Source organism: Anoplolepis gracilipes, chromosome 7 (genome assembly GCF_047496725.1).
Source record: "Anoplolepis gracilipes chromosome 7, ASM4749672v1, whole genome shotgun sequence".
NCBI classification, from domain to species: Eukaryota; Metazoa; Arthropoda; class Insecta; order Hymenoptera; family Formicidae; genus Anoplolepis; species Anoplolepis gracilipes.
Genome location: NC_132976.1, coordinates 2,448,438 through 2,470,119, shown reverse-complemented (window position 1 = coordinate 2,470,119; position 21,682 = coordinate 2,448,438). Strand labels below are relative to the sequence as shown.

General features: G+C 43.6%; 1 protein-coding gene and 1 long non-coding RNA gene across 9 annotated transcripts in view; one reads left to right on the top strand and one right to left on the bottom strand.

The window, feature by feature from the left end:
* The window catches only part of LOC140667872 (uncharacterized), a 248,724-nt gene that overhangs the window by 111,054 nt on the left and 115,988 nt on the right, over window positions 1-21,682 (top strand). The window lies entirely within an intron of this gene.
* Window positions 1-21,682, bottom strand: part of LOC140667864 (E3 ubiquitin-protein ligase MIB1-like) — a 297,267-nt gene that overhangs the window by 227,946 nt on the left and 47,639 nt on the right. For 7 of the 8 annotated variants that reach the window (XM_072896168.1, XM_072896166.1, XM_072896167.1 and 4 more), the window contains exon 9: window positions 20,844-20,995. In XM_072896168.1, coding sequence (XP_072752269.1) covers window positions 20,844-20,995 — 152 coding nt within the window. Of the gene's footprint in view, window positions 1-5,100; window positions 13,691-20,843; window positions 20,996-21,682 lie in introns of those variants that run through there. The other variant, XM_072896162.1, reaches the window with a different exon arrangement.

Sequence of the window (21,682 nt, the reverse complement as noted above, 5' to 3'; positions counted from 1 at the left end):
TTCGTATTTCAACATTGGTCACGTAATACACGCCATTGGTTGCAGTACCGGTCTTTGTTTATTTATATTTTCAAATAAGTTTTGCGATAGAGAGCTTCTATATGCATACAACGAGCACGATGGATGTTCCGTTCTACAGAACGGATATCCTCTCCCCGATTATTTATGCATCGAGCGGACACATTTCGGATGGCGCGCGTTCTGGAATTATTTATTTATAGATACCATAAATATTGGGCCGACATAAATTTATCGTGGATCGATGCGCCTGAAAATGAAACGAGGAGAATCGCGGATTTTTTTTTTTCGTCGAGAATTTTGAAGTGATTCACACACTTGCACACACACGCGCGCGCGCGCGCGCGCCTCGCTCGGCGGCCGAATCACGTCGTTGTCGTCGTCGTCGCGTAGCGACGATCGAAAAGACTCCTGAAAGGCGATAAATCACAGTTCATAGAAATCAGCGGCCTTAGGAAACTCACGTCGTGCCACACTCGCTATTCCGCGATATCTGGCGCCATTGGCGGAAACGTTTTAGGACGCGGAAATTACTGGAAATCTCTCTCTTTTGACTTGGTCGTGGCACGATGGATGAAACCGTAATTCCCGAGGCTCCCCCTCGTTCGCTTCGTTCGATAATGCTGAACTGACGGATACTTGGTTGAAAGCACGTTTTCTCATTGCCCTCTCTTTTACGCTCTTAAAATTCTATTGAGATACTATACAAACGCCACGGAGAGAGATCGATACTAATCCGTCCAACTTTTATCGGCGCTTAACCCTTTCAGCGTAATAAAATCATTCTTCGTTAATTTTTTATCATACCTTTTTTATCGTAAATGCTTAATTTTCATCTCGCATGTACAGATAATTGTGTGAAAAAAATAATACACGTAAAAATTAAAGGGTGCGATCTGTATTAAGGTGCAAGTAAAGTAAAACGTAAGAAAGAACAAATATACCAGACTTAAATATAACAATAAATTTAGTTTGGCGAATAAGGCGCCTTACGGTGGACGCTTTTTTGGACGCTGTACTAATCAACTTCTCGTCAATTGCGACAGCTTCAGCGAAATCAAAAAGTGTTAACGCGCCACACCGATATCACCACTGTCACCGCCGACAACGAAGCGCACAGGGACGTTCGCGACCGCAGAAAATCCCACGCGGCAGTCTGTTCGTTCGCGTTTCCATTTTGCATTTCAAATTCCCGCGAGCAAAGCGGCCGGTTAAATTCAACGCGAATGCACGTGCGTGTATATAACGAGCACCGCGAGCGCCAGATAAGCGAAATAGCGAACCGCATCGATCCTCGCCGCTTTCACTAGCTTTGGCCAGCCATGGACAACCCTTACGGAATAGTACGTTCCAAGAGGAGAAAAAAAAAAGCTCCGAGATTGTTTCGAAGAGCCCGGAATCCGGACAATCGAGGAGAAGGCGCGAGACGACGCGACGGGAGAAGAAGCTCGGAGGAAGGGTCGGAACTAGCAGGAAGCCGAGAGCAAAAAGCGGTATGCGGTAAGCGGCAATGAATTAATCGCCGTGAACAGTGCAAGCTCGGTCCGACCCCCGACCAAAATCCCAACCTGGCCCTCCATTTTAGCGTCTCTCCTTCGCCCGCCTGCACCTCTCCGCGTCCCCGAATTTGCAAAGCCTCCCTAAAACCCCTAATGCCGGCGACCGCAGCCATTGCCTCCGCCTCTGTCGTTTCGGTCGTGGCATCAACGATCGTCCACTATCTGCACGACGGTGGTTACCGTATTAAGTTCGAAAAACGACACGATTCCATTCAGCAGGCGACAAGGATCAAGCGAGGGGCTACAAGGAAATATTTATTTATTTACGCAAAAATGGAATAATATGCAGTTTCATAAAAAAAAAAAAAAAAGAAAAAAAGATCTCGCCATGGAAATTATTTTCATAACTCTCTTTCTTGAAAATCTTTTGTTCTCACTTTTGTTCTCTTGCGACTAATATCGACAGTCCTCTAACGTCTTACGTTCTACAACTTGGCAGTCCTCAGAAGGCGAAGGTTTCAAGATTGGAATTGCTATCCTTTCGCCTGAAGATAATATAAGGTTCAATCTGCAGCGGAACCATTTCCGAACTTTGGAACTTAAGCCACGCGGATCGAAGTGACTGTTATTTCGGATCACGATCCCCACGAAGTACAAACTTCCCTCATTCGGTCCCTTTTATTTCCACTTCATTGTCTTCTTCTTGCGATATTCGTGAAATGACGGTAAGTTTAAATGCGATTTCACGATACATCCGTAGATGTAGCGCGGCAACGAAAATCTTGGATGTGAAATTCTCGAAGGATTCGCAGAGAAAATTTCTATTCTAACTAGAAAATGCACTTTTCCTTTGTACAGTAAAATGCGCTGTTTATCGTTCCTTGGTTATTTATTCAGCTCGCGTATATATGGTATTACCAACCGGAATTATGTAAATTGCCGGAATCTGAATATATACTGTCATGATGCTAATGAAGAAAGGGTCTTTGGCGATAAATGCATTAAACATTTCGATATACGTTATCTCTAACTAACCTGTATACTTTTTTTCATTTTCACTTTCCACCTCGCGGCATCCGGGCCGATATCAGGCCTCGAGGCAAGCATTACGAATGTTTCTCCTTGAGGCAGCTCACGTAGGCAACATCGACTCGACCTATTTCGTGTCCATTCAGGCTACTTGGAGCAAGTCTGTCTCGATTCTCCTCGCCCCGCCGAACGACATCGTCTCTCTTACTCTCTCCCTCTCTCCCTCTCTTTGCCCGTCAGATGGATGCATGCAACGCTGCACTTCCCTATCTGCTATCTCCCCTATCAGCTATCTACTCCACTTGCATACTGGATTTAGAATAGTTATATGGATACGACGTGGATCGAGGTTAAACACTTATTTCTAGAGCCGCTCCCTCTAAGACTCGTCCTAGATTTCTATAACGTCAGCGAATTTCCACGGGCCCATTATACGCCCGCATCGACCGACCGCGAACCGGAATCCTTCATGTGCCGCAAATCACTCCAGTGATAACTCGCGTGGAGTATTCAGCGCGAGTAATCGCGACTATGAGAAAAGATTCTCTCTACGTTGAATAGATATATCTTTTTTTCTTCCCACTCGCACGTTATAACACTCCGGTGGAGAGCGCCAACGATGGAAACAAATAAAAAAAACGTCGACAATGAGAGAGGAGAGGATACGAAGAGGCTATTCACCGTGTTCACCGATTTACATGTAAATCGCCGACGGTAGTTCTGCGCGCCATTTCAAGGTAATTTTCGACGATCGCACGCGATCAAATTGGCAGAGCGGTGGAGCTCGTAATTGAGCGAATCCGCGGACTGTTAACCGTGCGTGTATACACGTCCGTGCGGAGTTACTCGTTAAAACGAGACGGACGATACGCATCGTCGACAATTATGTCGTCGATTTTCCGTGACACGGAACAAATTTACAGAGATGAATCACGGGGTTCACGTCGGTGCGCGCTCTCATGATGAAGAAGCAACTGGGCGGATAAATCGAAGGAAGAGTTGGAAGACAGAGACGAGAGAAAAAAAAAGGGGGAAGAAACAACCGGCGAAAGTAAGTTCTCGGCAAGCTCGGAACTGCCGGCTGCGCCGTCTCGCAAGTTGCCGGCTTTGCCCCTTTGGATGTCCCCGCACACCCGTCTCGAAATTCCCATCGACGACGGCAGAGTACTATTCCAAGTTCCGCCATACGGAACTTTGGTAAGCCAGGCCATCTCGCGCCACGATATCTTACGAGTTCCGCATGCGAGTGCAGCGAGTGTCACGCTACGTAATTTAACTCGAATAAAGTCTTCGCTGTATCGTTGACAATTTCTTGAAGAATCAAGAAAAACGTACTCTCTTTTAGCCTTTAACCGCGAAGGTCATACGCCAACTATATCTCGATTGTCGACGTGGACGACGAAGAGCGACGCAAGAAAAGCATTCTCGTGCTCGTTCGCGGAAGCTACAGCGGATTCACTCGCGTCAGGAATGAGACAACTTCTCAAACTCGCGAGCGATGAGAGAGGAAGGGAAAGGAAAAAGGAAAAGAGTCGATGCAAAGAGGAAAGAGAAGAAAAACCGACCAAGAGGAAGCGACGAGGGGTAGAAATGAGACAAAAAGCTCTTCCGGGGAAGTAGTTCCGACAAAACAGAAAATTCGCACGCGTCGTGCTCACGCTGACGCCGACATCGACGCCGACATCGACGCCGACATCGACGCCGACATCGACGCCGACGTGGCCGTCGGCGGTGCGGAGAAATGTTTTGCTACGTCCAAAAGCTGGCACGCGGAAAAACTTTTCCACGGGAAGGGGGATACATTGTGCGACCCTGCCGATTCCTGCTTTCGTTCCGAGGAAACAGTTTCTGGTCGATGCACGCGAGCGGCGAGCTCACCCTCCCGAATCCGCCCAGGGAGTTTTCGACAACTCGGCTGAGACGGCTGAAAAACCTGAGGGAGATAAATAAGGGGTGGCTCCGACGCGACGGTGGAATCGACGGACACTCTAGCGGGTAGCACTTGCGAGGCCATTCTTCTGGCGATCCAGCGGTTAGCAAACGAAACGACAAATCGCCGTCGTCCGATCAAATGATGATTCACGACGCGGAATCCCACGCGGAATGGATCGCTAACTGTGAGAAACCGTAGACGATAACGCGGATCGGAGCGGAGTTCTGTCGAAAGTATCACGGATCGGCGATTCGGTATCGATGCAATATCACCCGACCCCGCGAAATATGTATCACGATCGGCGAGCCATTCTACCCCACCGAGCGTGACAATGAAAATTCGTTTTGCGTTTGATACGAAAACGCAAGCCGGAGGGATTCGTGAAATTGAGAGGAATCGAAGGTACATTTTCACAGACGATAAACTCACCGCGAATTTATTTGCGCTTGCCGGCGCTTCTTCCACGCCCCATTAAATATTCTTGACTTCGGCCGGCGTGTGCACCTCCGTGTATCTTGAAGATAAGAGACGCCAAATAACGTACTTTCTTCTTAAAAAAAAAAAAAAAAAAAAAAAAAAAAAAAAATTGTAGATAAGCAAGAACGATCTTGCTCGGGTAAAATATAGACTCGTAAATTTAACTCGCTCACATTCGTTTCCCGAGTGATAAAATGTATAAAATAAGTAGGTATATAATTAAATATATCGCCATAAATATATATATATATATATATATATATATATATAAATGAGACTCTCTTCTCAAAACAATCAACAATCAAGCGTTTGTTGTATGTTATTTAAATTATGTTCAAGTATAATGTCACGTAACTTTGCATAAGCAAACATTTTTATCTATTTAAACGACTAATGTCAATAATAAACTTTTCAAAACTTGTCAAAAAATGCAGAATAAAAGAATAAATTGAATTTAAACGTGCTAATATATTTTACAGTAAATAACCCATCGTGACTTTGTTGTCGCTGGTGAAATAGCGAAATTATTGCTTGCTCGCACGGCTCGTTTTTTCAAAAGACAACAGAAGATTGCGCCGCAATCTCCTGTCGTCTTCTCATGAGATTTTCGATTTACTTCCGGAAAGTAGGAGTAACGCCCGTCGCGCCGTCGTGTTTGCTACGAGGCGAGCGTTAACCGTGTACCATGCCGGCCGGTTGTCATTATAATGTGTATTTACATAGCCGTGCAAATGCGGGTGTACGCCAAGCGAGCTGCTGTGCGCAAGCTATATGTATCGTGGAGAGGAGGAGGAGGAGGAGGAGGAGATAGAGAGAAAGAGGCGCAAATGCGACCGACGCATCTGCGCCACTGAGGGCTCGGCAAAGTGTAAACTATTATAATTATCCGCGGAAATGCACACACTCTGTCGTCGCGCGCAGCGCGCAGCCCAAAGCATCCCCGTGCGATGCTCATGCTCGCGGCTAATTTCTCGATTACGCGAGTTTCGGAAAACATTTTCTGACTTGTCGGAACCGGACACGGTTCGCGCGTCAAGTGCGTCATTATTAATCACGGATCGATTACATTAATCGATTAACGAGTGAGCCGAGCTCTCGTCGAGCGTCAAATTAATTCGACGCATCGTCGCGCACACAATGGATCCTTGAATCAACCGCTAAGCGCGTACGCCTATTATATAGTGGCGAATATTCTGACAGTTTATGATAACACCGATCGCGGACGGCGGGCCATGAAATTGCGATGATTAAATCTGCTCGTTCGTAATCAGGCGACGTGAACGTTAAACTTAATGAACTACTCGGCCGCGCGCATTCAACAATATCAACGCCATTTCTCCGCAATAAAATTAATAAAATTAACCTCGTCGATCCGGTCCGAGTTGATATTCTTTGAAAGATTCTCGCGAAATCTCTCTCTCTCTCTCTCTCTCTCTCTCTCTGCCGAGTTCGAGTCACACGTTGTTACATGCCGTCGACGATATTTCGATTCGTTTTCCAAACGCAACGGTCAATTAATTTGAGAACTAATTAAAGGGGCGAAGCGAGCGATGCGAGGCAAGAAGTCATGTACTATTTGCAATAAGAGGGGAGTACCGCGCAACTATTCTAGGACTGTTTCGTATGCGGGCCTGGTTACGAAGGTAACCTAAGTACAGTTCCCTAACTTATATTGAAGATGTTTGGAAGCTTTTGAGTTCGAATTGCCGCGCTGCGCACGATATGGCCGTGCTTCGAGCTTCTCTTATATACACGGTGTATTATATATATATACATATATACACGGTTCTATGTAACGTTCCCTTCCCGTCCTCATCCCCTCCCTCCCCGCGATCCCTCGCCGTCTGTGTAAACGTGGGTGCGGGACAAGAGTGTTCGAGCGATTGTGTTAGTTTCGAACGTGCGTTGTGCTTTACGTGGAAGCGGTTACTTCCGAGGTTTGAGAAGAAACCTCGAGAATTTGCAAACGCTACGTTTCGCAACGCGCATTTTGATTATTCGACGAGCTCGTCGGCATTACGCGCCGTTTAGAAAGGCCGCGAAATAATTCCTCAGCTTCTCACGCTGCGTTTTCCTGCACGGTTTCTTCTTCTCCTTAACGACGAGTAATTCTAATAACGGCTGCATCGTTACCAAGTTTCGCTCTCCTTCATTTCCCACGCGCATTAACTCGATCCTCGCCAGTTTCAACGAAGAATTTATAAGAAACGAGAGATGCAGCTTTAACAAAATGATCATCTTTCCGCAAAATTTGAAGCACGAGCTCCCAAAAGTGGCTACTTTCGAGGAAAACTTCGCTTTTGCCACATAAATGCCTTCAATTACGAGATAAAATCTTTGCGTCAAATTCGAGGGATATTTGAAACATTTTGATTGTCATCAAAAATGCGCGTTCGAAATCTCTGACGGAAATGTATAAAAGCAACAATCGACCCACCCTTCCGTCAAATTTTTGCCCGGAGAAGAACACTGTTCATCGCACCTGTCGCATTCAACCCTCAACTTTTTCACGCGACGAAAGAGAAAGGTGAGAAATCGTATATATAAAAAAGGAAACTTCTCATATTTTATTAACAGTCGATATATTACCCTAGCACGTGGTGCAGTCACCGCTCGAATAGCACTCCTCGTATACGTGTTTACGTTTACGTTACAGAATGGATGGGGCGTGCGAAGAGATCGGGCCAAGGTTTGCTTGCTTTAGCCCCCTTCGGGATGGTCACGACTGTCGTTGATTGATACGAACGCGGGGCGAGATGGAACGGTAAAGAAACAGAGAGAAAAAAAAAGAACGGGAGAGAACACGGACGCTTATATCCCGGTAGATATTTTCTCTCCGAAATGTTGTGAGAGCAAATCGGCGAAGTAGCGGGAAGGGTCGATCGAATCGCCGGTACACACAATAACGTTTCACCGTGAATCGCACACACTCTAGGTGATGACTTTGTCCTTCTGTCACGCGATGGTCCGTCCATACAATTGAAAGAGTGAAAAAAACGCTCCTGCGAGCGCCCATAGCTATATACTCTTTCAAATGCATTGAAATTATGGCCCGTAATATTACAGCAGTTACGGGTATATCAATATTGCAATAAGGTGCGAAACAGCTGTACCGTACTTTAATATCTGGCAATTTTTCAAAGACAATACACATTACGCAAATTTTATAACTTTGTACGATGCTTCTCGAGATTGCAGCCCCGATACAACACGTAATTTGCGTGGAAAAAGATTCAAGTATAAAATATATTATTTCGAGGGCGCGCCGAGGCCAACATCGTAATTCTCAGATCGAGTACGGAGATGGGATTGAAAAATCGCGGGGTCGAATCGCCGAGAATTGTCGTGATCCGTCGCCTCTAATTCCAGGATCGTAAAGAAAAATCTCTGTGATCCCGAACCCTCCGACTACGCACGGCTGCTTCATGTGGCGTGTGACGGCATCCAAGGATAGAGAGAGACAGAGAGAAAAAGAGAAAATCCCGGGACCTATCGGACAATTCGAAGCTCGTAAAATGCAGGCGATACGGCGCGGAGAGTCGTCCCGAGAAAATCCAACTGGTAGCGAATACTCACTCGAAACCCGATAGCATCGCGGGATATTTCTAAAAGGCCCTAAAAGTTTTTTTTTTCTTTTTTTCGTGGCCAATGATCCTCTCGCGATGCGAGATTACTGCAGATTAATTCGACAGTTAATAATATTAAAATAACAAGTTGTTATTTTTCAATGCAACAAGATTTTGTTATAGAAAGTAAGTGCGTGTCGTCCTAAATATTAATACTTTTATTCATAAAAATTTCTGATAGAATTCCATGCATTGTCATTGCATAGAATAAAATATAACATAGACGTAAACATACCCATACAAGCCAGCAAAAATTAGTGAGAGATAATATTATGTTGCAAATTAAAAAATAAATTACATATTAATAGTATAAATTGATAAAACTCAATGTGTTTCAACAGCAATCGAGATTCGAGGGCACACACGTGAGGGTGAGTCGCATCCGCAGAGCCAGGAGCGCCATCGCCCCAAGAAGTTCATAGGTAACCCACTGCAGTGTCCCCTACGTCTCTCGCCAAAGCGAGGGAATGTCTGCTAATCCTTTACAGGGAATTCAAGTGATAAATTCCGTAAATCCCTGTTCAAGCACACCCTTGCACCGACCCACCTACCCTTGCTATTACCGAGGTTGTCCCCCGTCCCCCCCCCCTCCCGCGGATTCGCCACCTCTATTTTCCAGCAGCACCAGCACCCTCTCTTTCTCTCGCCGGGTTCTCGTCGCTCCCTCTACCCCGCACCCGCCTACCTGGAATCTAGATTCACCTCTCCCAGACTCGACTCACCCTTCGCCGCGACTCCAGGAAAAAGTAGAAAACTGCGATTACAAAGACTTTTCTGGCACCGACTCCCCCGTCCCTCCCCGTTTCCTCCTTACGATCGCTCTCCTTCTTTTATCGCAGTTCCTTACTGCTTCCGTCGTTTCGTCCTCTTCTCGCTGACTGTAATCTTCCAGCCGCTTCTCTTTTCTTTCCTGCTCCCGTTCCATTTTTTTCTTTCCTTTTTTTTTCTATTTCTCATTCCTTCCAGTCCTCTCACGGTCCTTCCCACCAGCAGTTTCTCGCTCCTCGTCCACGCGCGGCGAGCTCCTTCTCAGATTAAAACTTTAACACTTTGTTACCCTTTTTCGCGGAGAGAGGAAGACGAAAGAAACCGGGACGAAAGAACAAGGATGAAGGCGAGCGAGGTGCGGAGTAACCGGGAACGGGAGCGAGAAGGAGACAGCTTCGCCATCGTAATCCGGGACTTCCGCTACGTTGGACAAATTTCAGTCTCCGGACGAATTTCGCTTTTGATAAAACGACCCATTTTACATTTCGCACCTCCGCGTCGTCCGGGGGGCGGAGATCGCTTGCCGCGATAACGAACAAGTAAGCAGGAACACCCAAGCGGAAAGATGTGCGCGCGTGCTCGCTTGGGGGAGGGAGGGGAGGGGGGGGGGGGTGAAACCGGGAGGAAATGCACAGTCAGAATTTTTAAGTAAGATGAAACCGTACGAGTGCGCTCTTAAAATCTACCATTTTTCGTATTTTCCATGGCATTATTATATTTTTCAACACTCAAAGTTTGACGATAAAATTGCTGCCGAGTTTAGGAAAATTTATTTCATACACCATCATAACCGTACGAAAGCGAGAAAGTTTTGATAATAATGCAAGATAAACTAATGGACCAAATAAAATAGCTCCGTTGGCATACTTTTGTTCATCTATCACTTTAGCTTTCGCGGCACATTAAATACAAATAACGTAATTACCGTTCGATTAGAGACAACACGCGAGACTTAAATCAGCGTAACCAAAGTCATCCATTTGCCAGTCTTGACAACATAATCTCGCGCGAACATCTTTGATGTACATTTAGAACTGCAAACTCGCAGATTCGCTGACCTAAAAACGAACGTCGTCACTCACGTTCCGCTAAATCTATGTTCTCGAAAACATGGCGCAAGCCGAAGGTTCAATTTCTTGAAATTGTTCAAGATATCAACGGGAAACGTCGATTTAACCCGACGCGTCATAAATAATCGTTTCACTCGCAAGAAGACGAAGAGACAGTCGGAGTAAGAGAGGAGTAAAGGCGATAAAGGGATCAGCCGATATAGACAGCGTCCCTTTGAGCATTAGCGATTGATTGCGAAATTGCAACGACAGAGTGATATCTCTACGAGATTAGATCTTTCTCCCTTTCTTACATATCCTCCATCGTTCTTCGTCGCCTTCGTCGACTTTCATTCACCCTCCGTGTCTCTGATTCAAGGACCGGTAAATGACATCTTCGTAAAGGTGGTAGCGCGATCCTATAAAACGCGGCTCGGCAATTCTCCGTATTACACTTAAATTTAAAATCACGAGGATTTAACTAGACGCTTGAATGTATTCCGAGGAATGAAAACTGATTCGTTTAGAGAGTCGAGAGACGCTACGCGTCCTCCACGAGACGCAATTACTTCGCGAACGCGCGGCGCAATATCGCTTAATTGTTCCTCTCGTCAGATATATTAGCTGGCTATCTAATAAAGACGCGCTGTGTCTTAAAAAATAATAGTTACAATTAATTGGCGAGAGAATGCGCGTTTATAACGCTCGGAAAATAAATCGGCAAATAAATACATGATTTTCGCACGGAAAAAAATACACGCTTTTAATTAAACGAAAATATTTCCGCGATTATATAAACGCGTTGTAAAATCGGTCATTGCGCGAGAACCACCAACATACATTGAATACATTGCATACGTTAAATTAAATTAAACCTCCTCGAGGGCTACGTGGATTCCTATTTTAATATCGATATGGAGGGTTCCCTCGAGAACGGTGATCGAGATCATTTACCATGGTAATATTACCAGCAATATCGCCGCAGGAATATTAGTTCGCCGGCGATTTATTACCGGGCGTATAGAAAGAGCGATATTGAAGAGGATGTTCCGTGCGAACTGGGGAATCTATTTATATCATACTTTCTTTGACGATTGGGCGGAAAGAATTGTTTGGAGACGCGCTACTCTCGCAACACTTTATACGTTTATGTTATAACTTTATGTCTCTTATTGACACGTATGATTACTTTTCAAAATTGAAAAAATTATCAATCATTCCTCCATACCTTAATTCATAAAGGAGATCTTTACTAACAAGTACACGCTGAAATTACTTATCAAACCAACGTTAAGTGAAAAGAATTCGTAATTTAAACCAAAGAGTAAAACGACGGAAGCTTTGACCTGTTTAGTTGAAATGCGCGGATCGTCGTCCTCGGGATCCTCCTTCCTCGTCTCCTCCGTCCTTTGCGCGGGTCTCTTCAACCCCATAATCCACGATTTGAGACGAGAGAGCGAGGGACAATCGGCGACAAAATGGCCGAGGCGGATGGGACACGCGTGCGCGAAAACACGTGTAGACACTTTGGCGTAGCCGTGATCGTTCGGCACGAGGATTCCCAAGTGCTCTCGAACTTTAAAAATCTCTCTCGAATAATTCTGGCGGAAGCGCAACGGGGCGGTGGTAGTCGGGCCGAGGTAAATCTCCAAGCACGTACCTATTCCTCGGAGGAGTTGAGCAGCGCGCGCGAAAAAGAGTGTCTCTCGCGCGCGCGCGCCATACCTTCTTCCCTTCTTAATAAATTCTCGGAACGAAGTTAAACTAATTACGAACGCGCGCGGCGAATTTAAAACGAAATCACTTACCCCGCCGGTGCAGCGCGGCGACGTGAAATACGACGCTACATTGGACGCACGTGAAGGCGATGCACGCGATAAAGGGCTGCTTCGAAAATTCCCCGAAATTGCTCTATTTTAATTCGACTTGATAATTTCGAAATAAATTCATATTTGCGATATAACTAATTTAAGATTGATTATTTCAAAGAGAGAATTTTTATTTACGATTATTTATGTTTGAACAAAATGAGAATAATTTCCGAAATCGATCAAATATTGCTAAATAAAAAATATCGTGGTTAGGTATATAAATATATATATATTCGACCATCGCGTTGACAATCAAGCGAAGCGCGATAAAGACGCTAAGCGAACAAGTTTCGCATCGTGGAGAAGGATCGACGTGGCATAGCAGAAAAAGTTGAGGTAACTCCGGATACGAAAGTTTCGACGGGGTCGAAGACAAAGTAGAAGAAACAAAGGAATGCTGCACCGCGCTTCCTTTCCTTGCTTCTGGGTTCTGGGCAGAATTGGAAGCAACTATCCAATTTCCGAGGTAACGGCGGAGGGAAAAAGAAACACATGCGCGTGCAAAAGTGAGGCGAAGAAAGAACGAAAGAAGAAGGAATCGAGATAGAAACAGAAAGCGGAGAAAAAGGAAAAGAGAGTTAAGGAGGACCGGAAGAGGAGTCGGAAGGTGGGAATACGGCTTAGCGGTCCAGCGACTTGGAAACTCTAGCTTCCCCGAGTCGAAATCTTTGAAAGATTTGATAAACGCTGACGTCACCTTTTATGATCATCCCGCGAAAGCGTACGTGCGAGTCAACGAGCGTCGGTGTAAACATAAAATACGCTATTTATTTTATAATTACGTATTATATAATTATGTATATATAATTATCGTATACATAGAATCGCACACATTTCAAACTATCGCTTCGTATAATCACGCGCATTTCGTATTTTCCCGTGACGTGCTTTCTATCACAATGTAATTCCGGGTCTCACGATTGCGAGCTACGTTTAGAACGTTCGTTACGAGAGTACCACAGCACAGATATCGAGCTGGAACGATTTTGCCACGCGTATCTGTACGACCCAAAACCATCGTTGGCATCCGATCCTCTTGTTGGAATACCTCGAGCTCGCCAGACTGCGCTGGGCGAGCTTTGTCAGCTCGGTCGGCGTCTGAGGTGAAGGCAGCATTAATATATACTTCCAACGAGTGTAATGAGTGGAAAGGGAAGGAAGGTAAAGGGGAGAGAGTAACCGACCACGCGATCTTCCGGCGCAACCTCTTCGCCCTAGCTACCGTTAATATCGGATTCTTTGGTGCAATTTACGAGGAAACGCCGCGAATTCAGAGAAGATCGTTTAATCCAAAGCCAAATCCTTGCATGAAAGCCTCGTGTCGCGACTCGTATGTCTCGCGGAATGTTTTCTAACCCTGTGAATCCTTTCAAGGAACTGCGCATCCCCCCATTCGGCTGAAAGTCTTGGTGTGCATTTGCTGGAAGGAAATTAGGAAGCCGGCTGTGAATATAATGAAATACCGAGCTGTTTTGTTTCGCGTAATGAAATCCTTGATTGTTATTTCGGCGACATTCGCGAAAAACGAACATTATATGATCGCAAATTAATACGTAGAAAAACGTATATTAAAAAAAAAATATATATATATATATATATATATATATATATATATATATATATATATATATACAATTATTTATTTTTATTTAATTATGATTTCAATTAAAAAAAAATAAAAACAATATTATTGTAAGAAGTAGAAAAAAATCACAGTAGTTGTAGAAGATTATGGTCAGCCAAGGGTATAACACTGACATTAAGAGGATATAAAAACCGCAATATCTACTTAAACACTTATAATATTCCTCGAAAAAGTACATCACATCTAAACTTTTGGAAAAGATAATCACGAACAAAATTGTTAGTAGAATAGTTCAATCCGCCATCAATCTTGCGATAGTAGAATCGTCGTAATGAACATTTCTGAGGAAATAATTCTCGACGCGCGTATATCCGGCGAGCTGGCCATCCCACTAAGGAGCGCAAATAAATTTTCTCGCAAGAAATACGGTCCTAGAAACTCGATGTTCCGTCTAACTATGTGTCGAGAGTAAAAATAGCTGCTTTATTGTTGCGAATTAGTGAGGCGAGATAAATTCGAAACTTGAGTTTCGAAAATGTTTCCAATTTCGATGTCCCTCGAGTATGCACGGAAATAAGTCCCAAAAAATGTGGAAATTTTCCCATCATTAGAAAATGACTATTGTTCTATAATAAAAAGCTTTTACCGCGACAATATTTTTCACCTCTACGGGAATAGACGGTTTTAGAAGACGATAAAAAGTCTTCTTTGTGAAAGAGCTCGAAGCTTTTTATGGTTTCACCAATGATATATCTTTAGAGAATATAACGTTGTAATTCGATTGAATCTGGAGAAGTCGTGGCTTCTTACAGTTCTTAATTAATGGGCCGGAGAGGGGGAGAGAGGGGGAGAGAGAGCTCGCATCGGGAGTAGCGCGGAAAAAGAAAGGCTCTGACGGTGACAACGGTTGAATGCATAATTTTTAACGGAAAGCGTCCGGGATATTATTTCCTAAAGCCGAAAGGTGAAAGGTCACGGGGAAAGAGGGGCGGAGAGAGACGAGACGAGGCGAGACAACGAGAGAGATCGAGGAGGTGCGAGAATGCCTACTCTGGGGTTAGTTCCAAGCGATTTGGCTCTCATGCGATTTAACACGAGGACTATTATAACTCGATATAGATATAACGCGGTTGCATCTCCTGTCTTTCTCTCTCTCTCTCTCTCTCTCTCTCTCTCTCTCTCTCTCTCTATCTCTCGTGTATTCGCGGGCGCGAGATATATGTACGCGTGCTCGCGGCACGCATTATCGGCCGTACTCGGCTCTATGCGGTGCCATCGCGTTATTATGTGCCACGACTATGGCTGTAGTTAGTGTGTCATTATAGTTTAAGCCTTTGGAGAACGCGCCTGCAGATGAGAAACTCCGTTTGCCGTAGACTGACAATGAGAGTAGACGCTCTCGTGCATTCGCCGATATATATTTTGAATATATTGTCGAGACGATATCAAACAAGTATTATTCACTCTATTCTCACCGTTGTCATTTCTGCTAACGCGAAGAGTTCGCGAGGATGTAAAGTGACCGAAGAATCGAGTCGACGAAAGATGCTTACGTTCGTTCACGCACGAGAACGCTCGCGATACGAATTGAATGTTCACGTTGCATTCTCGCGAAAAATCGGGTACATAAATCCTATAGAAAATGCGAGACACAGCGCGTTCCATTATTCTCGAGAATTGCTTCTAGATGCAATACGTTCCATTTTAATCTTCTCCTTCGCTTCGTATTTACATAAATAAATGCTTCGCTATAATCTAAAACAATATAGTCCACGATTTAGGGCAAATTGCATTCGGCAGATTCAATGTGCCCAACATATGTAGTAAGTTTTTTTTTATATCTAGCAATGAAATCAATCGAGTTGAAATTGATTCTAAACAAACGTACTTTTTAAAGGCAGCGAGTAGGAGTTGTACGATTAAATAATGATCGCGGTCGTTTTCGAAACTTTTTCAACTTGCTTTCTCGTACAGCATTCCGCATCGTCTGCAGCAGACTTTGTTTTCGGTCCCTCGCGCCGTCATTGTGCCGAAATAATTATTTAATGGCAGCAAAGTAGGCGAATGAAATTAACAAACTATTGGAAGTAATTAGATTCTCGCCGAGGCAAATTAAATGGCTCGCGCTCGACGAGCTATTTAAATGATTATCCTCAGCCTTTATCGTTAGCGCTGTTCCGCGAGCATCCCCCTTCGTGCCTCCTACGGCGAAACCCCCGACTTAGCTACGACGAGCATCCTCCGATAGTGAGAGAACCGAAGCTAATTATTCCGACAACTATTTCGAAGTTTACGGCTGTCGATCGGAACGTCTTCGCGCACGGAATATACGGCCGAGTTCCTCTGCAGCTCGTCCTCTCCATCCTCATCTTTTCCTCTTCTTCTTCTACACTACTATCACTTTTTATCTACTTCTTCACGTCGAGCGTGCTCGGAAATACCAATCGAAGCTCGATACGAAAATCCTGTCAGAATTCGAAAGTCTGTGGAATTAATTCTTTCGTGCTCCTTCAGGCGATAACAATTTAGACGAAACGCGCTACATACACTCTCTCTCTCTCTCTCTCTCTGAAGAAAATTGAAAAAATTCCAAGAAATTTGAATTAATTACATTGGATCACGTAGAGATCAACTCGTCTCTAATACGGAATGAGACTCGAATAACGATGAATAAACAACCGCCACTATCCAGACACTCACGTTTAAGGAGAACTGGAAACTATCTGGACGAATAGGCGACACATTAATGCACAAAGCCACTCCAAATCAGTCGCGAGAGAGAGAAAGAGAGAGAGAGAGAGAGAGAGAGAGAGACTACGTGATAACGAAATTTTAATCACACAGCCGCCGCGGTACACTCTCTCGTTTCAACAAAGTTCTTCGGCGAGACATACGTGACCATCGTCCTGACGCAATAGAACAAAACAAACGGAATTGACCGTCGGAGCAGGGGATCTTGCGCGGTTTGTTCTGACTCGGCGTGTCACAATCAGAGCGCGGCTCTACGAAAGGAAGATCAAAGCGGCGCGTGATGTGTACGTTGCCGGATCAGCGGCACCGAGAGTGTACCGTGTGTGTGTGTGTGTGTGTGTGTGTGACTAACATGATCAACGTGCGAGACATCAGAGCGAACTCGAATTAGTGTTACATAACTTTGTGGTTGCCTGTCACGGTTTCACTTACATCGGTGAACGCGTCGACGAAATTTGCGAGTATATATAGGAAACGATGCAACGATGTCGTGCAAACATGTAATGGTAATTCGCGTAAAAATTATCTTTACGAAATTAATCAGAAACACAAGCGCGTTGTATGCCAACTAGTAATAATAGCTTGGAGAGAATTGGCAATTTTTGACGTAGCGTGTTGTGTTGTGCGCGCATCACGTATGTGTGTGTGTATTTTGTTTATGACTCTATTTTCAAAGTGCGAATCCGTTACACGAGATTGTTACATCATTGTTTCGCAAATGATAAACGTCACAAAGGATGACAATTTAAACTGTCAATTTCATGATTTACGTCAATCAGTTGTCGACACGCAGATGGTACCGCAATATTTAGCGCCAAGGGGGACGATACGATTCATGTGGTAGAATTTAGTTTATGACCCACGCGTTTGTATCTCTGCTTGTGATAATGATTAGAGCATCACGGTTGAATAACAGGCTATTACGGGCCGACAATAACAAAGGGATAGCATAACCGACCAATTTTAATGCCCTTCCATCGTAGCGTCCACGTATTGACCAACGCTTTGACCGTACTCTACTTTTGCAACGGTAAAGCATTATTGATTGCAATCGGGTTCGTTGTGTTTCGATAGCCGTAAAAATATTATGGCTCATAGAATACTCATCGTTGATAATGCAACGCTGATGCACTATTTATTATACGATCGTTTCACGCTCCCGCAGAGTGGAGTGGAAATTTATTATGTTATGCGGCAATGTAATCCCTTGAAAATATTCAGCAAATATACAATGGATTTTGTAATAATAAACACAAGTACATAATTAACAATTTAGTAATAAATTTGCAAGATTTACATTTAGAATAATTAACAAAAAAAAAAAGAGACGAAGAGAATCCAAAATTTTACTTAACAAATTGCAATTTTAAGAGCACAAATTTTTCAGAGAGTCAGAAAACGCTTCATCAATCGTAAATAACACATATGATAAAAATAACACATGGATTATCAGTGTCACGAATTGATACTTTGCAAATGTTGCCACTCTTTACGAGTACTTCGCAACTACGTTTAGCTGGTCGACCTTAATACGGGAGCGTGCAGGCACTGCAGGCAGAAGTGTGGAAAACGAGAGAAGTTTCGTCGACAACCCTCGGAGAATGTACCCTACAAAGCGGCAGACGTGGCAAGGGAGGGAGGGGGGGGGGGGGAAGGGGAAGGGTCGAGAGGCTGCACCAGGAGAGCAGGAAATTACGTCTCCGGATGTCCGTTCGTTCGGCTTCAGAGCACCACGGCACAGGTCTTGAGAGAAACCGGCGCTTTCCTTCAGAGAGACGCGAGGGAAAAAGGCCGTCAGAGCAGAAAAGAGAGAAAAAGAGAGAGAGAGAGAGAGAGAGAGAGAGAGAGAGAGAGAGAGAGAGAGTTATAAAGAGGCCACGGCTCTGCGCGTCCATGACCAGGAACGAGACTACGAAAGAATGCCGTGGCGGGAAAAAAGAAGAGCAGATTCGGCTGCAGTGAATATATACCTAGCATTCGGCCAGTATCTAACAATAAGTGTACTTTAGAAATGCGACCGGTGTAACGAATACGGGCACGTATTCGCTGACGTTTTAAGGCAACATTCGGGTCGAGCAATCGCTATCCTTACATCGTCGACCTGCAGCGGTGCTTGTAACTCGCTTCGGTGAAGCAGAAATCGCTACTTTTTCGCGAGGAAGCAAACGATCCTTGATTGTACAGCGTAAACCAAGTTCTATCTATCTCGGACGTTAATACGTTTCTGTGATTGCGGAGCGTGCTTGAAACGTTCTCAAGATCTATATAATGACAGGCAAAGTAAACCTCATCGGTTTCGAGTACTCACTTACCGTAAACTATCTTAGTCTGAATTAATTTCGAGTCACCCTCCAGCGTCTTTCCTATGTTAAGATTAAGATCATCGCTCGCTATAATTACGCTATAACCTTCGGTCATAGGGCGAGGCTAACGGCAAGGTTGACGTTTCTTGATATCGATACTCTGGACGATTACCCTCATCGTTACGAGACCTCGGAATAGACATAACGATATCGGGTTCTCGCTAATTTCTCATATCGTGCGTCACGGATTATGATGTAGATGGTAAATTGAACCGCCGCGCCGGTGCATTCCATCGACGATGCCATATACGAATCGATCGGCCATCTATTCGTGAGAATCTCTTGTCACGCGTGACTTAAGATGATAATGACGGAACGAAGACGAAAATTTACGTGCGTTGTTTTATTACGTACGTGAGATACAATAAAGGAAGCGTGTAAGTGATTTATCAGAGGAGTATATTTTACGATATATCTCTTACGCTTTTGTTGTTAATTAAGACAATATAACTAAACAGAATTTATCGCGCATTCACTTTATAAAGAAAGTTCCTTTATAAATGAGAATATATTGTAATATGAGATTACACTGTACCAACAATGTACAAAATTACGCCTTAATCAATAAAAATTTTAGTGTCATTTAATATTTAAGAGAAAGTTAGTTTTTTCCGATATTCGCGGAATTTTTATCCGCTGATTAATTTTCTCGATACGAAAAAAGATTTCATAATCTTTTCACTGTAATGCACAAAGTTTCGTCTACTTAATTCTATTATACGATACTGCTCAAGAAAGTCTAGCGATCTGCAAATCCCGATTTCTTTTCTTTTCCGTTGCACGATGAAAATTCCTCTGTTATATCAGCGATAACATCATCGCAGAGCGCAAAGCAACTGCGAATCGTTGACATTCACACGATACGGTTGAGAGGTTGAAAGAAGGTGCCTCTCGTAAACGTGATTGTAGAAGTACCATATGCACACATCCGGTGCCACCATTTCTTAGATCCGGAAGCAGGCGCGAAATGTTGAAGAGAACATCTCGTGCAAACAGAAAAAAACAAAAACAATTTCGAACAAATAAGCAAATCGAATCGCCGTTATATCGTTATACTTGAGTCGAAAAGCGACGTAGTTTCAGATTAGATATCGCCATCATCGGAATATCCGCTCGTTCCATTCTCGTTCATTCCGTCTTTGCTTCGAAGTAATAACTAGAAGTGAGCAAATCTCGAAAAGCTGCGGGAGGCTGCGTGGCTAAATTGAACGGGACGGCGGGAGGTGAGAATCGAGGTAAAATTGACTCGCTACCTCACGAGAATGACCAGGTCGATTAGACTTGGTCGAGAACGTCGACGACAACGATGGCTCCGGGAACATCTGTGATTCGACGTTCTTTTATGATTCGTCGAACAAGAGAACAAAGAAAGCGAAAGAAAAAACGGGCCGATTGAACATGCCGTTGGAAAATCTTCCCGCTCGTAATTCCTCTCGTGGTAAAGGGCTCGTACCAAAAAATCCATTGTTCATCTTCCGACATTTAGCTTAAACGTTACGTTGTTTCCGATAAAAAAAAAATAATAAAAAAATAACATCTCTCTATCGTATAGTATATCGACTAAAGTTTTGGTCACAATACGTGAGATATAAATAAAAGTCCACAATGGAACGGTAGTCGAACACGCTCAAGATTAACTCAAACGTTTTTCACGACTATGCAGATTCTCAAAATACAGCTTGGATACTACTGATCTATTAGTTACGAGAAAGGTAATTGTTATCCGACGCAAGCTGTTTATCCGTATCTTTCTCTCTTTCTCCGATCGCAACTCGCTGCAACTCGCTCTCGCTACCTGACGGTTAAATTCTAGAACGACGGCGCATTCAACGCCACGGACAAAAGCGTCACATCTGAAAACGCGAAGCACTCACCTTGGGTTGCCACGAAGAGCAGCGTGGTGCAGAGCGTTGAAGCCATTGTTGTTGGTGAGGGTGATGTCTGCGGCGTGGTCTAACAACAGAGCCAACATGTCATCCCGTTTCTTAGAGATCGCATCGTGAAGGGGTGTATCACCTTCCGAGTCCTGCAAGTAAAAAAAAAAAAAAAACATATTTTCCTTTATGTTACATATATTTTTTTTCATAATTAAAGTGTACAAAAATAAAATATTCTGAAAACTGTCAAACTTCTAATTTATAATATGATGAAAAATTTAATTAAAGCAATGCGCGATGCTATTGTAAAGCTCTCATTTATATATATATATATATATATATATATTTAATAATATTTTGTAAATTTAATTGATATATATTTTTCACGTACATGGATAATAATAATATGTTCTACATTCTATCAATGTTCTGCTAATTTATCGTTTCTTAAAATTCGTTTTTAAAATTCAAAGACAAGCTGATTGTAAATAGCGACTCGCAAAGTTACATCATTCCACAAAACTGGATCGATGCTACAATTAGTTTTGATCCTGGTTACTATTCGAACGGTACCTATATGAGCACCAGTCGGCGATAAAACGTACGGAAACAGAAGCCATCCATTAATACCGAATAGTACAAACTCGTCGTTGGCAAATAAATGGATGAACGAACGAGCGAATGAAAGGATAAATATTACAAAATGATGGGACAGTATAACATGTACCATTCATATACGATACAAGTATTTGCGTTTAAAAGTACGATAAGAATGACGCATTTCCGAGACAGTAATCGCACATGTTACAAACGCTCTAAAAAAAAAAAAAAAAAAA